The sequence below is a fragment of the Quercus suber genome, unplaced genomic scaffold (genome assembly GCF_002906115.3).
Source record: "Quercus suber isolate HL8 unplaced genomic scaffold, Cork oak 2.0 scaffold_152, whole genome shotgun sequence".
Lineage (NCBI taxonomy): Eukaryota > Viridiplantae > Streptophyta > Magnoliopsida > Fagales > Fagaceae > Quercus > Quercus suber.
The window spans coordinates 1,310,013-1,327,644 of NW_027069613.1; the positions used below are offsets into that span (position 1 = coordinate 1,310,013).

The following is a 17,632-nucleotide window of genomic DNA, read 5'->3' on the forward strand; positions in this document are numbered from 1 at the left end:
TGCAAAAGGTTTTTGAATGCAGCAGAATTTTTAATGATGCAGAATTTGTTAATGCAGCAGGTAATGCAGCAGAATCATAAAACTTTCAGAATCAGTTTCATGTATCTTGTTCTGTCAAATAGGATTTTTAGTTCATAAGTGCAGGTCAATTTCATGGAATGCTCTTAGATGTTAAGGTATATTGTTAACATAATAACTTATGATTTTGCCACAGCTGAATGTAGGAGTGTACTTTGATTAATTATAATCCTAGTAACATATCACATAGAAACCGCTTCCCAATACAAAAACTGTCCAAAAAGCTCTCCTAACACCTGTGCATCACACCATCCAAAAGTTGGTCCAATGTGCTTTAGCAATAACCATCCAACATACTTCAAAAGTTTGGCTCAAGCAGATATAAAAAAAAAAAAAAAAAAAAAAACACAAAATCTTGGCTTTTTTTTTTTAAGACACCATTTACTCAATCTATCAATGGCTGGCAAATTGTGTGTATATATATATAGGCACACATATACAACAACAGAATTTCCAATCTTCTTTAAACTTAGCAATAACATTATCTCCATCAAACGTCTCCACATTGTTTTCAACAGTACAATTACATACATATCATAAACTACATTGCAATGTACGATTAACATACAAAACAAATGTACTATTACAACTTGCAGTTAGTACATACAATTACAACCCATTAGGGCAGACACATATGCCTGATTTTGACTTCCCAGACCTAGTAGATAAGATAAGCAATACTAGAAACATGGCCCCAAGACTACTAGAGATATTGTCAACTTCGTTGCTTTCTCTTTAGAGATCATGCATGCAGCCTTGGCTCTTTCAAACTTTCTTTTTGCAACTCGCTCCCTTTCCAATGCTGCGGCTGTCAGGGCGTGTGCTTGCTTCAACTCTTCATTGGCAACTCCCACCACATGCTCCAATCGGTTGAATTTGGCAATAACTATAGGTGCTACTGCTCGCCACGCGGACAACAAATGTTGGCGTCTAACCACTTGAAGAAATTGCATGCACGTCATCATCCTGCACAATACAATACAACACAGAAACAGGAATACAACTCATTGGTTCTTTAATGCACAAAACAAATATTTTGCCAATACTTGGAAAGGGTACTTACTGGTGACCAATAGCGACAACCATAAAACCTCCTACCAAATGTATGAAGTTTCAGGGACGTCCTAATTCTGCAGTTCTCAACGTCACAAAAATGGCCATCAGAACTGGAGAAATAGTTACTTGTTTCCGACATTCATAGTTCTTGGCAGTAGATATTATGTTGGCTTCGATTAGTGAACCGTAAACCAGGTTGGTGCTATAAAAACAAAAGGACAACTTGAGCATAAAAGGAGTAGCAAGAGAGGTTGGTGCAATTTACCCCTAATTATGTAAAACACCTAATTCATAAAAGTGTAAGTAACATACTAATGGAAATTATAATTATAAACTAATCAATGGGTCTACAAGATGTTGAACCTTGGTGTTATGGCAAGTACCACTTGTCATCTACCCAAGCAATGTGTGATGAGTTCAATTCAAGTAATTAGTTTGAAAAAAGTTGAGTTACCAGTGCAAGTCAGCTTCCTCATAGTGCAGCAGCTACTGCACCAGGTGATGCAGCATCAGCTGCCACACTGGTGGAGCAGAGCATGCCACCCAGTGCAGTAGCACAGCATGCCACCCAGCACAGCATGCCACACACTGGGCAAATCTGATTCCCACAGAGCATTGGTTGCTATTTACAGTTTAAAGTACATAGTTAAAAAAAAAATCCTACTAAAACATATCATCTACAAAGTTGAATGCATGCAATATTGCTATCGTGTTCATCTATTCCGGTTTTACTCAAAACCAATAATATTTGTGAAGAAAATAGGTCCTCAAAAGCCACAGTGAGCATGTAATTCATATTTAGTGGAGGAGGTTGATCAACACAAATCAAGGTCATTTGATTGTCAATGTCAAAATAAAATTTGAAAATTCCTTAAAACCAAAAGGGGCAGATGCCTTTCATTGTGCAAAATTATCAATGTTACTCGACCTCATGATTTACTGTCAATTGAATGACAACTATCTGTTTAGTATTCCTTAAGCCCGTGAAGAAATGACTAATAACAGTACAATTAATTTCTTGATCACTAAACTAAAAGCCTTACATCAGAGATTCAGGGTAAAGAAGAAAACTAACACAAAGTTAATTAGTTAATATAAAGGAAAAAATGTCACTGCTCCCTTTTGGTTTGTATAAATGACATTCCCTTTTAGATTTGTACAAATTAGTAGAAATCTTTTTTTAAATAGAATATTCTCATAGGAAATTAAAAGTGTTAGAGAGCATGAAGTTATTTGTTGAGTGAGTGTCATTTCAATAATGTAGCAAGAGAGGTTGGTGCAATTTACCCTTAATTATGTAAAACACCTAATTCATAAAAGTGTAAGTAACATACTAATGGAAATTATAATTATAAAGTAATCAATGGGTCTACAAGATGTTGAACCTTGGTGTTATGGCAAGTACCACTTGTCATCTACCCAAGCAATGTGTGATGAGTTCAATTCAAGTAATTAGTTTAAAAAAAGTTGAGTTACCAGTGCAGGTTAGCTTGCCTCATAGTGCAGCAGCTACTGCACCAGGTGATGTAGCATCAGCTGCCACACTGGTGCAACAGAGCATGCCACCCAGTGCAGTAGCACAGCATGCCACCCAGCACAGCATGCCACACACTGGGCAAATCTGATTCCCACAGAGCAATGGTTACTGTTTACACTAAATGAATATAGTTTAAAAAAAAAAAAAAATTCCTACCAAAACCCAGTCGGGTGATAATCCCAGCATTCTCAGAAAAATTAATGCTAAAAAAAAAAAATCAAACCCATCCTATTTCAAGCTTCCAAGTTCTTAACTCTAATTAGTTCATGCTACGGCTCACCCTTCACCCAATCTTATGGAAGAAATAAGTGTATAGGAGCAAGAATCTGATTTAAATGAAACCCATTAACCCATTAACAAGATAAAAACTTTGTAAAAAATAAATCATATTAACCCATTAACAAGAACTGAAATTCCAGCAAATGAATAGAGAGGACTCAACTTGGATTCTATCAAATCAAATGAAGTAAATTTCAGCTAATGAAAAGAAACCCATTAACAAGAACTGAAATTTGAACAAGACAGGATGGAAAACAACGAACAAAAAATTTGAGAAAACTTACCGTGCACAGTGGGATTCGTTTGTCTTTGCCGGCGTCGGATTGGGTGACGTTTCCCGTGGATTTATCTTCTGAGGTCTTCGCCGGCGTCGGACCTCGATGGGTCTCTGGTGGGCGCTAAACTCTCTTCTTTGGTGGGTGAGGAGTGAATAGCAGAGAGAGAGAGAGAGAGAGAAAAAAAAAAAAAAAAAAAAAAAAAGGTTTTCAGCTGAGCTACAGTAAAACGCAATTCCTTATATATTTTCAGCTGTGCTACAATACCCACGTTTTGCTACAGTATTTTCCAGTTTTCAGTTTCAGTTTTCAGTTTTCAGCTGTATCCAAACGGGCCCTTAGTGTACGTTTAGGTTAGAATTAAAAATGAAAATTATTTCACTATTTAGCTTATTTTTGCAACTATTTATGGGTCTCACTACACTTTTTAGCACTATTCATGAGTCCCACTATACTATTTCAACTAATTTTTACCTTTATCTACAATACTTTCAGCAATAATTTTTCAATTTCAACAAAATAAGCGGTATCCAAACACACTTTTAATGAAAAAAGTTTGGCTCTTTTTTATCACATCCTATGGTAAATACCAAAATTACAATTAATACTTAAAGTATAAAATATAATTTTATACCATACATAATTTTTTGCTGAATTATCTTGGGTGCCTAACACCTTCCCAATCCATACCCAAACTCCGGACTCACAATCTAGTATGTAGACCTATGCATGTAAGTGGTTGGCCTAAAAGGCCCAATATGATTCCTAGACTTAATCTAGGTAGCAACTCCATTTTTCACCCTCCGCCACGGTCAACTTCCAAAGGCCGAGGTGTACTCCCTTACAGCCCTCTGCACCCTTTGGTCCTATATTACCCTTTGGACAGTATTCAATGAATACATCCTAGGGAATACGGTATTTGGCCTTAAAGGCCTCTATGACGGCATCATTGCTAACTAAATGGGCAAACCCCATAATGGAAATAAGGGAAGGAAGGAAAGAAAGGTTAGAAGACTTACAAGGAAGAGAGACATTCTCGGGAGGAAGAGTACTCTTGAGAAGGAGGCTTAGGACTTGGGAGGCTCTAGTATAAGGATTGTGAATAAGAAATAAAATTAAAGAAAGTGAATTAGAGAAACCCAGGCACTATTTATAGGGGAGGGGTAATTAATGCTTTGGGCGGGAAAAATTACCATCCACTCCTACCTTTCGATTCTAGTGTGCCTCAATAATTGAACGATCAGGCAATCCTGGCAGTTGATCCTGACAACTAGCTCAACACGTGCAAGAAGGGCAAACTGTCAAATCTGGCGCATTTATTACCTAACATTTGGCATTACTGAGAAGCAACAGTTACATCAAAGACGATCCCCCACATACCGAAGACATGACCACAATCCCACTCCCATGATTTGGAAATGGAATCATAGGGGGCTATTGTACAGACTAAGAAAAGTAGGCCAACCCCCAAATTGCTAGGCCCATCCATTGGAATAATCTCAGCCTAGTTCAGTTCATATAGTCAATCTATGTGGAGCTAGCCGAGCATATAAGGAAGTACCGAAGACATGCCGAGAATAAGAAATGATGCCTTGGGAGAATTCGCTCACCTAGCAATAACTGGCGTCAGGTACAAGTTACTATGAGGTCATGTCAACAGCAAGAGATGGGTTCTTCCTGACCAGCGATATGATCCAGAAGGACCCACTAACATGTGGAATATCCTCTCATCATGACAACTCTATTAAGAGAATGATATAAACAGGGGAAGAGAGGTAGGAAGAAGGGGTTGGAAAAATTAGAGAGAGACACACAAGAGAAGTGAGGAGAAATGTATTCTAGGGAGAATGAAATCATGTTCGGATTTCAAATGGTGATCTCGGCTTCTTAGTAGCCTTCATGGCTGAGCCAAGATTATGGTAGTTTAAGTCCAAACTAAAGCTAGGATTCCATCAGTAACACAACCAAACTATCTTTTGGACCTCCCATTATGGGATAAGCCCAACCCAAAGTATAAATAAATTAGGGGTCCAGACCCAATAGCCCAAGGTTATTGGGAATAGACCACCACAAGAACTTTACCACAACTCAATAAAAAAATATTTTGAAAAGGTTTTGGAAAACAATTTTGAAAAACTAGTTTCTACCTTATGTGATGACTAGAGAGAGGTTTTTGAAAAAGAAAAGAAAAAACGTATTGTGGGTGCAAGCGCCCACGACAATTTACATGGGAAAGTACGCCTTGGTCTAGGGTGGACCATGGCAGATGGTGTAAATGGATTTGCCACCTAGTTTAGGTCTAGGAACCATGAATTTGGCGCCCTTCGTGGAAGGACTGATTTTTACCAGAGCATATGTCCAGAGTTTAGGTATAGGGATGGGAAAGTGTTAGGCATCCAACCCCACCTGACTCATGGGTCGGCTTCCACTCATTGTCTTCCAAGTCTTAATCTCATTAAAGACATATTTAACATGTTATTCTAACTCACACACACACACACACACACTATCATGCATCTAAAGCAAACAACATAACATAAATCATCCCTAAGCATAGCATTCATCTATCGTGGTGAAAATATATCATCAAGGGCAGCAACATCACAAAGCATATTTTAACAAGCATGTTATGGCATCTAAACATCAAGAGCATAGGATTCAACCAAGCATATCATGTTCATCAATCATACTATACTCATAAAAAAAAACAAATACATGTTCATGTGATTATGCATGACTTACCTCATTGCGGCACCTATGCATCAATGCATGTCATATTCATGTGCATTTTCATGATATTCAAACAATATAAAACCCTAAAAGGCATCAAAGGGACAAAGCAAGCAAAAGAAAACAAAAGCTGAGAAACAGAAACTTATAGATGTAAGAACTACTTTTAAACAAAGCCTAAAACAATGAAGAAAACAAAAGAAAAACAAACATGAGAGGATTTAGGGTTTCTAGGCAGGGATATGCGAGCGCATACAAAGGGTATGCGTGCACAATCTAGTTGTATGTGTATGCATACAAACCCAGAACACAAAAACCAAAAAAAAAAAAAAAAACCATAGCATGCTTATAACATGAGCACAAAGCAAACCTAGACTACACAAACATATTATAAACACATAAACATATATATATATGCAAAGAAAACAAAGAAAAACAAACAAAAAAGCGAAGAGCCAAAGTTAGAACCTTTACCTCAACAGTAGAACTCTTTAGAGCTTGATTTTGACTGTTCCCTTCAGTCAATTTATTCACAACCAATTCAGAAATGAGTTAGTAAACTTAGAACTCAAAGATCAAGACCAAAAAATGTCCCAATCAAACAAAATTTGACTTGAGAATATTTTGTGAAAAACTCCCTCTTTGATTCACTATTTTCTAGCAAATCTTGTGTGTTTTTCCCACTATTTTGTCCTCCTTTAAAAAAGTACCTTTTATGGCTTTATATAATCGAAAAATAGGGGTTTGGGCTTCCAGACGATTTGAGATTCATTCCAAACCAAGTTTAAATGCAGAAAACTTTCATTACATAGTTTTTGGAACCCTAGCATGCGTACACATGCCTGTGTATGCATGCGCATGTAGTAAGCATGCAAACGCATGGCTTGGGTGTGCATACACATACCCATGTATGCGTGTGCGCACTTAGCATTTCCCATGGCCTTCCTTTTCCAAAAATAGTTTATTTATTCCAAAAATAAGTTATATTTTCTACAAACGCTTTCATCACGTCAATCTTCATTTTATTGGGCCATAAACCAACCTTAGGCTTTAGAGTACTACCATCATTAGGGAATGGGGGCTTGAGTCATAAGGGATACAAAATGAGGCACTCTCTCCCCAAGTTTTTTGAATGGAGGCATAAGATGAATACTAATAGAAGTAAACTAAAATTTGAGTTATTAGGCATAAGATTGGAGAAGACAGTGATTTTGGAGAGAGAGAGAGAGAGAGAGAGAGAGAGAGATTTGAGTTTAATAATGTAAATTAATTTAATTATGTGCTGTAGTCAATAGACCTTATGCTTTTCCTTGAACAAATCTAATGTGGCATTGTCTCCAGGGTGTAAATATAGACTTTTACACTACATTCTGATAAAATTTAGAGGATGTTTACTAGGGTGTTTTGAGTAACAGTTTTCAGTGTTTAAACAACATTACATATTTTTCTATACATTTTTTCACCTACACGTATTTTCAAAAAATACAAATAACGTTACTAGAACAACATTACCAAACAGCACCTTAATCTCACATATATTATATTTATTTATATATAACTTGTAAAGTTAACCACATCTTTCTATCATAATTGACTGGCAAATAAAGGTGCAGGGTATAGAAAGTACGTTGAATCCACACAGTTGACCGGGACCACAAAGCATGTTGAAAGAAAATGTAACAAGTATGTTTAAATACAATTAGTTGTCTTCAAACTAAGGCGCTGAAATTTATAGCTAAGAGCCTCATTGGTGAGGTTAAAATGCTAAATTTAGTAACTAAATGCTCCCTCCGTCCCATTTTTTTTGTCCTCTATTCCATTTTGAGATGTCCCAAAATATTATCCTGTTTCTAAAAATAAAAGACATTAATTTACTAATGTTCCTATTATACCCCTATTAATTTACTAATTCAATTTTTTAATAAATTTTTTTAAGGGTAGTTTTGAAAACTTATACATTTTTAAAAAGTAGACAAGACAATAAATGATGTTCTTTTAAAAAATTTGACTTTTCAAACAGGACAAAAAAATTGAAACAGAGGGAGTATAACACAAATAAAAGTAGAACAAAAGTGTGTTACATCAGAGGAGCAAAATCAATATTCTTTTTTATTGTGCACAGTAATTAAGATGGTAAAAATATATATATTTTATTAGAAAATATAATATTTTATTATATTAATAGTTGTTTATTGTAGTAAATATACTATTTTATTGTGTTATTTATATTATTTTATCATGTTAAATACTAAAATAAAACCATTAATATTAAGTATTTTATAAAATAAAGTGATAAAATAAATAAAAGTAATTTTTATAATGCTAAATTGCTAAATTGTTTGCCACAATACAGATTAAACATTCTCGCTGATCTGAGGGGGAATAAAAAGCTCTGAAAAAGGTTCCTCCACTCAGTTCACTGACGATTTATGACTGAGTGTGTGAACCGTGAACAATTAAAGAAGCAATAGAATACACATAATGACATAATAAATAGATTTAAATAAATTGAAATCCCCTAGGAGGTTCACCAAAACACTAGAAAAGTAGTGAAACCACAGCTTAATGGAAAATGAACCCACATCAGTTTGATTGATGTTAAAGAATGACTTAAGATATTGCCCCCACAAAGTCGCAAGGCAATTGTCACGACACAGCGAAAAAAAATTATCATAGCAAGAAAAATCTAGTAAATCAAATAACAGATATTTTCTTCTTTGATATCCACCTGTTTCTGGCATTTTCTATTGCTTCCTCCCTCATCCTCAAGAGTTCAATGAATTGTTGGTGATACTGCGAATCAATTGCTTCCAGCTCCAGCTTTAGGTCATCATACTGGCCCTTGTCTGCCAGAGATAGCGAGCATATGTTTGACAAGTCTAAGTTTTTTGACATAACAGAACATGAAAGATCAAAGGAGCTTGCAGAGTTTTTTGCAGGTTCATTAATCATAACAGATTCACTGGAACTAGCTTCATAGCTCTTCTCATTATGCCCACCATGGTCATAAACCCCATACTCTGAATTGAATCCATACTCATTTAAAGCTTTATAGCAGTCATCATGACTGAAATAATCAGACTCTAAAGCATTGCCATTACAGGCGTCTGAGGCCATTGGGACACTGTACTCAGCTGATATATCTGAAATGGTTGATCCTTGATTGTCTTCATCTTCCACATCAGCCAATTGTGGGAAACCGGGTGCTCAACAACTGACTTGACCAAAGTGTCTGCAGATCCTGAATCCACACCAAATGAACCATTTTTTTCATATGAATGGTTTTCAAAAAAAGATTTCAAGCTGGATGCCAGCTGATTAATCAAGTTGTCAATTAACTCCCTTATGACAGCCACATCTTCTTTGGACAGATCAAGCTGTTCAACCATCTCCTGAGCTATTGCAGTTGCAGTATCAGAATCAAGATAAAATGAAAAATGGATGTTCCTCACATGGCCTGTTAAAACAAAGACAATACATAGTTAGCACTTTAATCCAAAAAAAGGGGTGCAAAGAAACATTATTGTACAGCATATTTACTTACCACAGGGATCAGTAATACGCAGAGTCAATGAAATTGTATTATCATCATCAATTCTCTGCCCTCTTAACCTAAATTCATTATTCTTGGTAAAACTTTGAAATTCTAGAGTCGAAGAGTTAGAACTTCCGTTGATGCTTTTTACACCAGAGTCAACAGAAAGCTTCTTGCAGTTAGAATCTATGTCCATCGCATGATATTCAGGTTGCGGTGGGTTCACTAGTACGGGCAAATTAATGGGCACCCGCAGGGAGTCACAAATGAGATCCTTTGAATTTACAGTTGCAAGAAATGGATCTTTCAAGAGCTCTGTTGCAGGCAATCTCATAGATGCTGGAACTAGACACTTCTCTATGAACTGCTTAACTTGGGGTCATTCACTTTACTGAGGGAAGCAGGCTTTATGCCCTGCAGGAAATGAATTTAAAGAAAATATTACAACCTCAATTTAGAATTAAAGCATGAATGATATGTACTGCAGGTGGTTGCCAACTTACGGTGGTAACCTTCTTATATATTTGAGCAGGATTTTTGCATTCACTATACGGGTATTCACATGTAACCATTTCTAACATGCACATGCCAAAAGAATATATATCGACAAGTTCATTGTATTCCTCTTCATAAAGCTCCGGAGCCATGAATTCGGGGTGCCTGTGCAAAATATAAAAGTAAAACAAAAGATGGTTTAGTCAAAGTCCAAACAGTTTCAGAGAAAAGGAAGTTTATACCAATGACACTTCGAGCAGTAGGCTGCTGCATGACAATTGCCAGTCCAAGATCTCCAATTTTAACTTCTCCATTGTTTCCATTAACGAATATATTGTCACATTTCAGGTCTCTGTGGATAATCGGAGGATTATGGCCATGCAGATAGCTTAAACCTCGAAGAATCTGCCTTGCCCAGTTCTTGATGGCCTTCATGTCAACATTCTTATGCTTCTTACGATATCTAAAACCCAGTAAAACCATTAATGATTACAAATAGGCATTACAGTGAAGCAAAAATGAATTGAAAATATGGCCAACAGTCAATGGAACTCACTTCCTCAAACTCCCAGAAGTGAACAACTCCGTTATCAGGTTGATAGTCTTGTTCTTATCATCTACCCAAGAATTATAGGACTTGATAATATTTTCATGTTTCAAAGATTTCAGCAGATGAACCTCTGAATATAATCTTTCCAGCTGTTCTGGTGACTGCAATACATCCTCAATGTTCACTTGGTTCCAAGCAACTTCAATTCCACTCACTTCATCAAATGCCTTGTATCTATACATAACATCAAGGAAGCCGAAACAGGTCAAATTCAAGGTGAACAACAAAGTTTTCTATATTAAACAACTACCAACTTTATAAACTAAACCACTAAAACCATAAAGAAGAATATTGAATAAGATAATAAGAACCATACACAGTCTTAAATGCTCCCCTCCCCAAGACTTCATCAGACTGAAAGAATAAAAACATCATGTAAAAATATTATATCAATAAATCCAATAAAATAAATAACACATATCAACTCAACAACAAAGCAACCAAGCTATTTAAAATATCCAAGGTCATATAATTACAAAACCCACAAGAAGAACAACAAAATTCCTGCCCGGCATTCAAATTTTCATCTTACTCTTTTAAAAGAAACATGCTAAAGCTACTCACACGACAATGAATGTGATTGGTACCACATCACCAAAATGATCAATAGATTTCTTAATTACTTTTTTGTATTGTGTTGGTAAAATTTGTAGTATAAAATCCACGAGAATTTAATGACAACCGACAAAAAATGGATTTTTTTGCCATGAATAGGACTTCCGAAATCCAAACACCCTCTTTATAGACCAGTAAATTAACTCCTCTTTTTAACTTGCTTCAATATGTAACCCCATATTTTCTTTAAATGGATTTTGTCTAATTACTAGTTAACTTTTTCATCTGTTCATTTTCATGTAATGTTATGTTTCTATACTTTGTTTTCTTAAATAATTTGAAATAATTTTTTTTTGCTTCATAATTTTGTTTTGCTTTTTCATAAGTAAATAATACAATTGAAGAATTAACAGACAATCTGGATGTAATTAATCCAAAATTCTTAACTTCAGTTGAAGCTTCAATGAAAAGCAATTAATGGAAACATATAATACTCTGTTTGGTTAGTAAAAAAAAATTAAATAAAGGAAATATAATCCGTTAACTAAGCCTAAAGAACGATTGGCTAAACAAAGCATAGATCTGGAGTAACAACTAAAAAATCAAAAATCAAAATTCTACGTTCAATCTTTTGCAACTAATTTTCTTGGCAAACAAACAGCAAAAAGAGAAAAGAATTGTGAATCTCATACCCGAACGTATCGTCCAGTCGGATCTTTCTCCACAGCCTCACCAACCTCAGCTTCCGAATTTGAAACCACACCGAAATCCATAGCTAGAGTAAAGAATTAAGAGAGAGAAAGGGAGGGACAGAGCGAGAGAAAAAGAGAGAGAGAGAGAGAGAGAATGTTTTTAAGAGGGAAAAAGAAAAGAAAAGAAAACAAATCGCAAACCCTATCAAAGAAGTTGTTTGATTTTGACGTTGATCGGAGAACGAAGAAGCTGTTGTTCCGAGAAGGCTTCACAAGCAATGGAGTAGGAATCGAATGCCGATCGGAACCGGAATCGGCATCCGATGATTAAACGCTGCGTTGTGGAGTTGGATTCCATGGTAGAAAGTAGAAGAAGAAGAGGAATTTCTGAGGTTGAAAAAGCTATACGAGTCCCAGATTCGTCCATAGCTTTCTCTGCATCTTTTTTTTTTTTTTTGCGCTTCGATTCCAAAAACAAAGCAAACCCTAGAGTTGAGAGCGATTTTGAAGTTTCAGAAATTCGATTTTGTTACACTGGGAGAGAGAGAGAGAGAGAGAGAGAGAGAGAGAGAATTGTGATTTATGTGTGAGAGCGGAAGAGACGGAAATGGAAGAACAACTCAGAGTTAGAATCTTAATCATAGTCAATCAACGGCTTCTATTAGTATAAGGTGTTATTTGCCAGAGAGAGAGATTCTCCAACGACAACAAAAAAAATATTTACTAGAAGATATCTGGATTTCTTGATTTTTATTTTTATTTTTTTATGCTTGCTTTCTTTTTTTAAAAGCTATTTTTAATTTATATTTTTAAGACTTTTTTTAAGAATTTTTTTAAAAATATTTCTAATATTTCCATCCAATATTGGAAATATTTTTTAAGACTTAAAAGAATCATGTTAGGGACACAATATAAATTCACATTTTTAAATTAGTTTACTATGACATTAAAAAAAATTATATTATAATTATATTATGATGGATTAATTTAAGGGGTAATTACACTAAACCCACATGTGGATTGGGCGAAAATTACTTTACCTACCCGTGATTTGAAAAGTATCACTTAACCCACCTGTGGTATGTTCTATTTGTTTTCTATAACCTAACACTGTTAAAATCAGGGGTAAATAGGTATTTTTGCTCAATTTTATGTCTCTCTCCTCTCAAAACAAAAAATTAGAGCTGTCCACGGGTTGGGTCGAGTCAATTTTGGGCCCAACCCGGACTCAACATAACGGCGTCGGGTGGGAGGGTGGAGGAACCCGGAACCAACCACCGAAAAAATCAGTCGAGTTGGTTTCGAGTGACAGTGAGCGTCAGTCGGGCGCTAGAGTAAAAAAAATCATCGAAATCTGGAAAAAAATGTCGCCGTAATCTAGAAAATCTCGTTGGTATCTGCATTTTTTTTTTCGCTAGAATCTGAAATTTTTCACTAAAAATTGCTGGAATTCGCCGAATCTGACTAAATTCCACTAGATCTAGCCAGATCTGGTCGAGATCTCGCCGGATTTGGCTTAATCTTGCAGGTTTGGTTGGATTTTTTATACAACTTCGGTCGGGTTTGAGTTGCTCGGGTTTTGGAGAAGCAAACCTGCCACTCGACCCACCGGTGTCGATTCTTGAGAACAGAAACCCGCCGCCAACCGACTAGACCTTCGGTTCGGGTCGGAATCGGGTCGCCATCGAGTAGTTTGGCCGGGTTGTCGGGCTCCGGTCGGGTCTAGACAACCCTACAAAAAATAGAGCAAAAATGCAAAAGAAACAAAATCAAAAAGTGATATTTATCTCTCTCTCCATTCACACAAATTTTGAACCTAAAGAACATACCCAAAAAATAAAACCCAAATCATGAAGAACATACCCAAATTCAAAATCTAGATTAAAATTTCATCTAGATTCATCCAAAAAACAGACAAGATTATAAAACATTAAAAATTGCAAAGAATATAGAGAGGGAGAGGGAGAGAGAGAGATTGACAAGATCTTTGAAGAAGAGAAAAGCGATGAAGAAGAAAAGAAAGAAGAGGATCTCAAACTCAGCGAATCTAACGAAATCAAAGACAACATTCACTGCACAAGTCATTGTTGACTCCTTCTTGTTCCTCATCGTCCCACCTACTCGCCTCCCCATTTCACCTATGAAACAATGTCGTATGTTGTATGGGTAATGGTTTAAGGTCGCTCCCTTGGTTCCCTTGGTTCATACTGCAAACACTAAGAGACCAGATTAATGACTAAAAAAATGTCACCATTGTTTTAACATTCAAGCATCTCAAAATGTAAGGTAAAAATTCAAACTCTCAAGACTAATTTCAAACAAGCTATACTGTATCCCTTTTTTTTTTTTTGGCTAAGTAATATCAACTTATGAATTTCTTACTAGAAAGACAATGCAACATGGGTGAAACGTGACTGGTGTGATAGTAATCATAACCCATCTCATCCCGTGCTTTACCTATTTATCCAGAAATCACATAAACTAATGAATATGTCTAAATTAATGTTTTATAATCTTGTCTGTTTTTGGATGAATCAGATGAAAATTTAATCTAGATTTCGAATTTGGGTATGTTCTTCATGATCTGGGTTTTATTTTTTTGGATATGTTCTTCATGCTATGAAAAGAGAGACAAATACCACTTTTTGATTTTGTTTATCTTGCATTTTTGCTCTATTTTTGTTTTAGCAGGAGAGAGACATAAAATTTGAGCAAAAATACCTATTTACCCTTGATTTTAACAAAGGTGTATTACGAAAAACAAACGGAACATATCACAGGTGGGTTAAGTGATACTTTTCAAATCACGGGTAAGCAAAGTGATTTTCGCCCAAACCACCACAGGTAGGTTTAGTGTAATTACCCTAAAATCTAGCTTAGCGATGAACTTAAACTTGATTTGTGTTCAAAATAAAATTAAATGAATAAAAAAATCCTAAAATTTTACCATTTGAACTCAACTTGATCAGTTTACAAATTACAACCTGAAATCTATTTTTTGACATGTAAAATCCTAAATTCTCATTGCGAATTCAGTACATGTATGATAAGTCGTTCATAAAATAATCAAAGTTAATGTTTTTAACATTTAGATTTATTTTTTAAAAACAACACTAAAATTTTATATGACATGGTGAAACGTACTTGCCAACCGCTACTATTAATTCATTGGCATGAGGTGGATTGATTTTGGGGACCAACTACCAAGTTGGAGTTCTTGGTGGGTGGGTGGGTGCTATTCATCTCACATGATGATCATTAAATTAAGCGGGTTGGCATGAGTTTGGGTTTCATTCCCACTTGATTTATTAGAGTGGTGATGATATGGGCCCCGCAGAGTTTTACTTGGCTCCGGAGTCCAGACGTGCCAACAATAATAAGTTTGTATTTAATATTTATATGTGTGGGACATAAAACCAAAAACAAAAAGATCTGAAATGGAGAATTGTTGTTAGTTAGAAAAGTGTGTGATCGGAGGAATTGGATTCAGTCAGACTCGGCCTTCTGGTATTAGTCCATTGATATAGTGATATAGAAATATTGGGAGCTTGCTAAACATATGGTGTCGTGGTGTAGTTGGTTATCACGTCAGTCTAACACACTGAAGGTCTCCGGTTCGAACCCGGGCGACGCCAATAGGATTTTTGTTCTCTTGCCGTTTTGTTTCTCCTTTACATGTTTGTTCCCCTTATTTTTTTTATCCCTTCTCCTTTTGTTAATTTTTGATTGGTTGCTCCTTTACATGTTTGTTCCCCTTATTTTTTTTATCCCTTCTCCTTTTGTCAATTTTTGATTGGTTGCTTAGTCCTTGTCAACAAGACCACGGCTTTCTTGTTGATCTCGTTTAAGGATTATAATGGGAAGTATGGAACCTATGGCAACTTCTCAATTGCAACTGGATCCAAAAAGTTTCAAGTGCTCCTAAAAGTCGAAAGACAGTCTCCAATTGAGGTTAGATAGATGCTTTCATAAGAGACGCAAATCCTATGGATATTAAATTCAAATCAGACTTAAATATGAGCTCATGCTACTCCTACAGGTAATAATGTTCTAATAATGCATGCTTTATACTAAAAGTATAAACTTTAATATCATCAAGCTGTATTTTTGTACAATTTATAGAGGTTAGTCACTTTCTCCTTTTTCATGTGTTCATTTCCTCTAGGAAAAAAAAAAAAAACTGTAGGAAGCAGCAATTGCACAGCACAGTAGGGAAAAGATGAAAAGGTCATGACATGACATGTAATCGAACAATACCCTCTCACATACTAATACCATCATTTAGTTCTTCCTCACAATAAAGATGACAATGGTGGCTTGAATTCAAAAAGAAGACACAATTTCATGCATTATTTGTTACATCATTCACAAAGAGTGGTGATGATATGGGCCCCGCAGAGTTTTACTTGGCTCCGGAGTCCAGACGTGCCAACAATAATAAGTTTGTATTTAATATTTATATGTGTGGGACATAAAACCAAAAACAAAAAGATCTGAAATGGAGAATTGTTGTTAGTTAGAAAAGTGTGTGATCGGAGGAATTGGATTCAGTCAGACTCGGCCTTCTGGTATTAGTCCATTGATATAGTGATATAGAAATATTGGGAGCTTGCTAAACATATGGTGTCGTGGTGTAGTTGGTTATCACGTCAGTCTAACACACTGAAGGTCTCCGGTTCGAACCCGGGCGACGCCAATAGGATTTTTGCTCTCTTGCCGTTTTGTTTCTCCTTTACGTGTTTGTTCCCCTTATTTTTTTTATCCCTTCTCCTTTTGTCAGTTTTTGATTGGTTGCTTAGTCCTTGTCAACGAGACCACGGCTTTCTTGTTGATCTCGTTTAAGGATTATAATGGGAAGTATGGAACCTATGGCAACTTCTCAATTGCAACTGGATCCAAAAAGTTTCAAGTGCTCTTAAAAGTCGAAAGACAGTCTCCAATTGAGGTTAGATAGATGCTTTCATAAGAGACGCAAATCCTATGGATATTAAATTCAAATCAGACTTAAATATGAGCTCATGCTGCTCCTACCAGGTAATAATGTTCTAATAATGCATGCTTTATACTAAAAGTATAAACTTTAATATCATCAAGCTGTATTTTGTACAATTTATAGAGGTTAGTCACTTTCTCCTTTTTCATGTGTTCATTTCCTCTAGGAAAAAAAAAAAAAAAACCTGTAGGAAGCAGCAATTGCACAGCACGGTAGGGAAAAGATGAAAAAGTCATGACATGACATGTAATCGAACAATACCCTCTCACATACTAATACCATCATTTAGTTCTTCCTCACAATAAAGATGACAATGGTGGCTTGAATTCAAAAAGAAGACACAATTTCATGCATTATTTGTTACATCATTCACAATGATGGTGGTATAATTGCTAAAATGATATTTTAGCAACCAAAACACTAAAAAGATGTAAGCGACAATAATGGTTCTATAGTTTTAAAAAATGGCAATTGAGTTACAGTAAACTAACAAAGATGACAGCTTACTGTAGTTACAAACTTATTAAAAGATTAATATTTTATTTTTTCTCTCTCTTCTTCTCCTTAAAATATTTTTCTCTCTCTTTCTTCTTCAAAGCATCCTCTTTTTTTTTTTCCTCTCTTGCCCACCTCCTCTAATTCAAACTCTCTTATCAAAAGGTGAGATTAGGATGGTTGATATCGGCATGGCATGAGCTTGTGGTCGCGGTTGAGATTGGCGACGGTGGCGTTTGGGTGGTTTGAGATCGACAATAGACAGTGGCCGCTCCTTTTCCCTTCAATTTTTTTTTTTTTTT

The 17,632-nt window shown here is 35.8% G+C and overlaps 1 protein-coding gene and 2 non-coding genes across 3 annotated transcripts; 2 read left to right on the top strand and 1 right to left on the bottom strand.

Moving 5' to 3' along the window:
• Positions 1 to 8,437: 8,437 nt before the first annotated feature.
• Positions 8,438 to 12,559, bottom strand: LOC111992335 (serine/threonine-protein kinase WNK8). The gene is given in 9 exon segments (XM_065777309.1): positions 8,438 to 9,152; positions 9,155 to 9,412; positions 9,500 to 9,865; positions 9,868 to 9,904; positions 9,994 to 10,212; positions 10,214 to 10,448; positions 10,542 to 10,769; positions 10,912 to 10,949; positions 11,843 to 12,559. Coding segments are annotated over 9 exon segments (1,965 nt in total). The 5' UTR covers positions 11,924 to 12,559; the 3' UTR covers positions 8,438 to 8,649.
• A 2,844-nt stretch (positions 12,560 to 15,403) lies between these two features.
• On the top strand, positions 15,404 to 15,477 carry TRNAV-AAC (transfer RNA valine (anticodon AAC)). Its single transcript has one exon. It is a non-coding gene; the product is annotated as a tRNA-Val (tRNA).
• Positions 15,478 to 16,464: 987 nt separating this feature from the next.
• On the top strand, positions 16,465 to 16,538 carry TRNAV-AAC (transfer RNA valine (anticodon AAC)). The gene has a single exon. It is a non-coding gene; the product is annotated as a tRNA-Val (tRNA).
• The last annotated feature ends 1,094 nt before the right edge of the window (positions 16,539 to 17,632 follow it).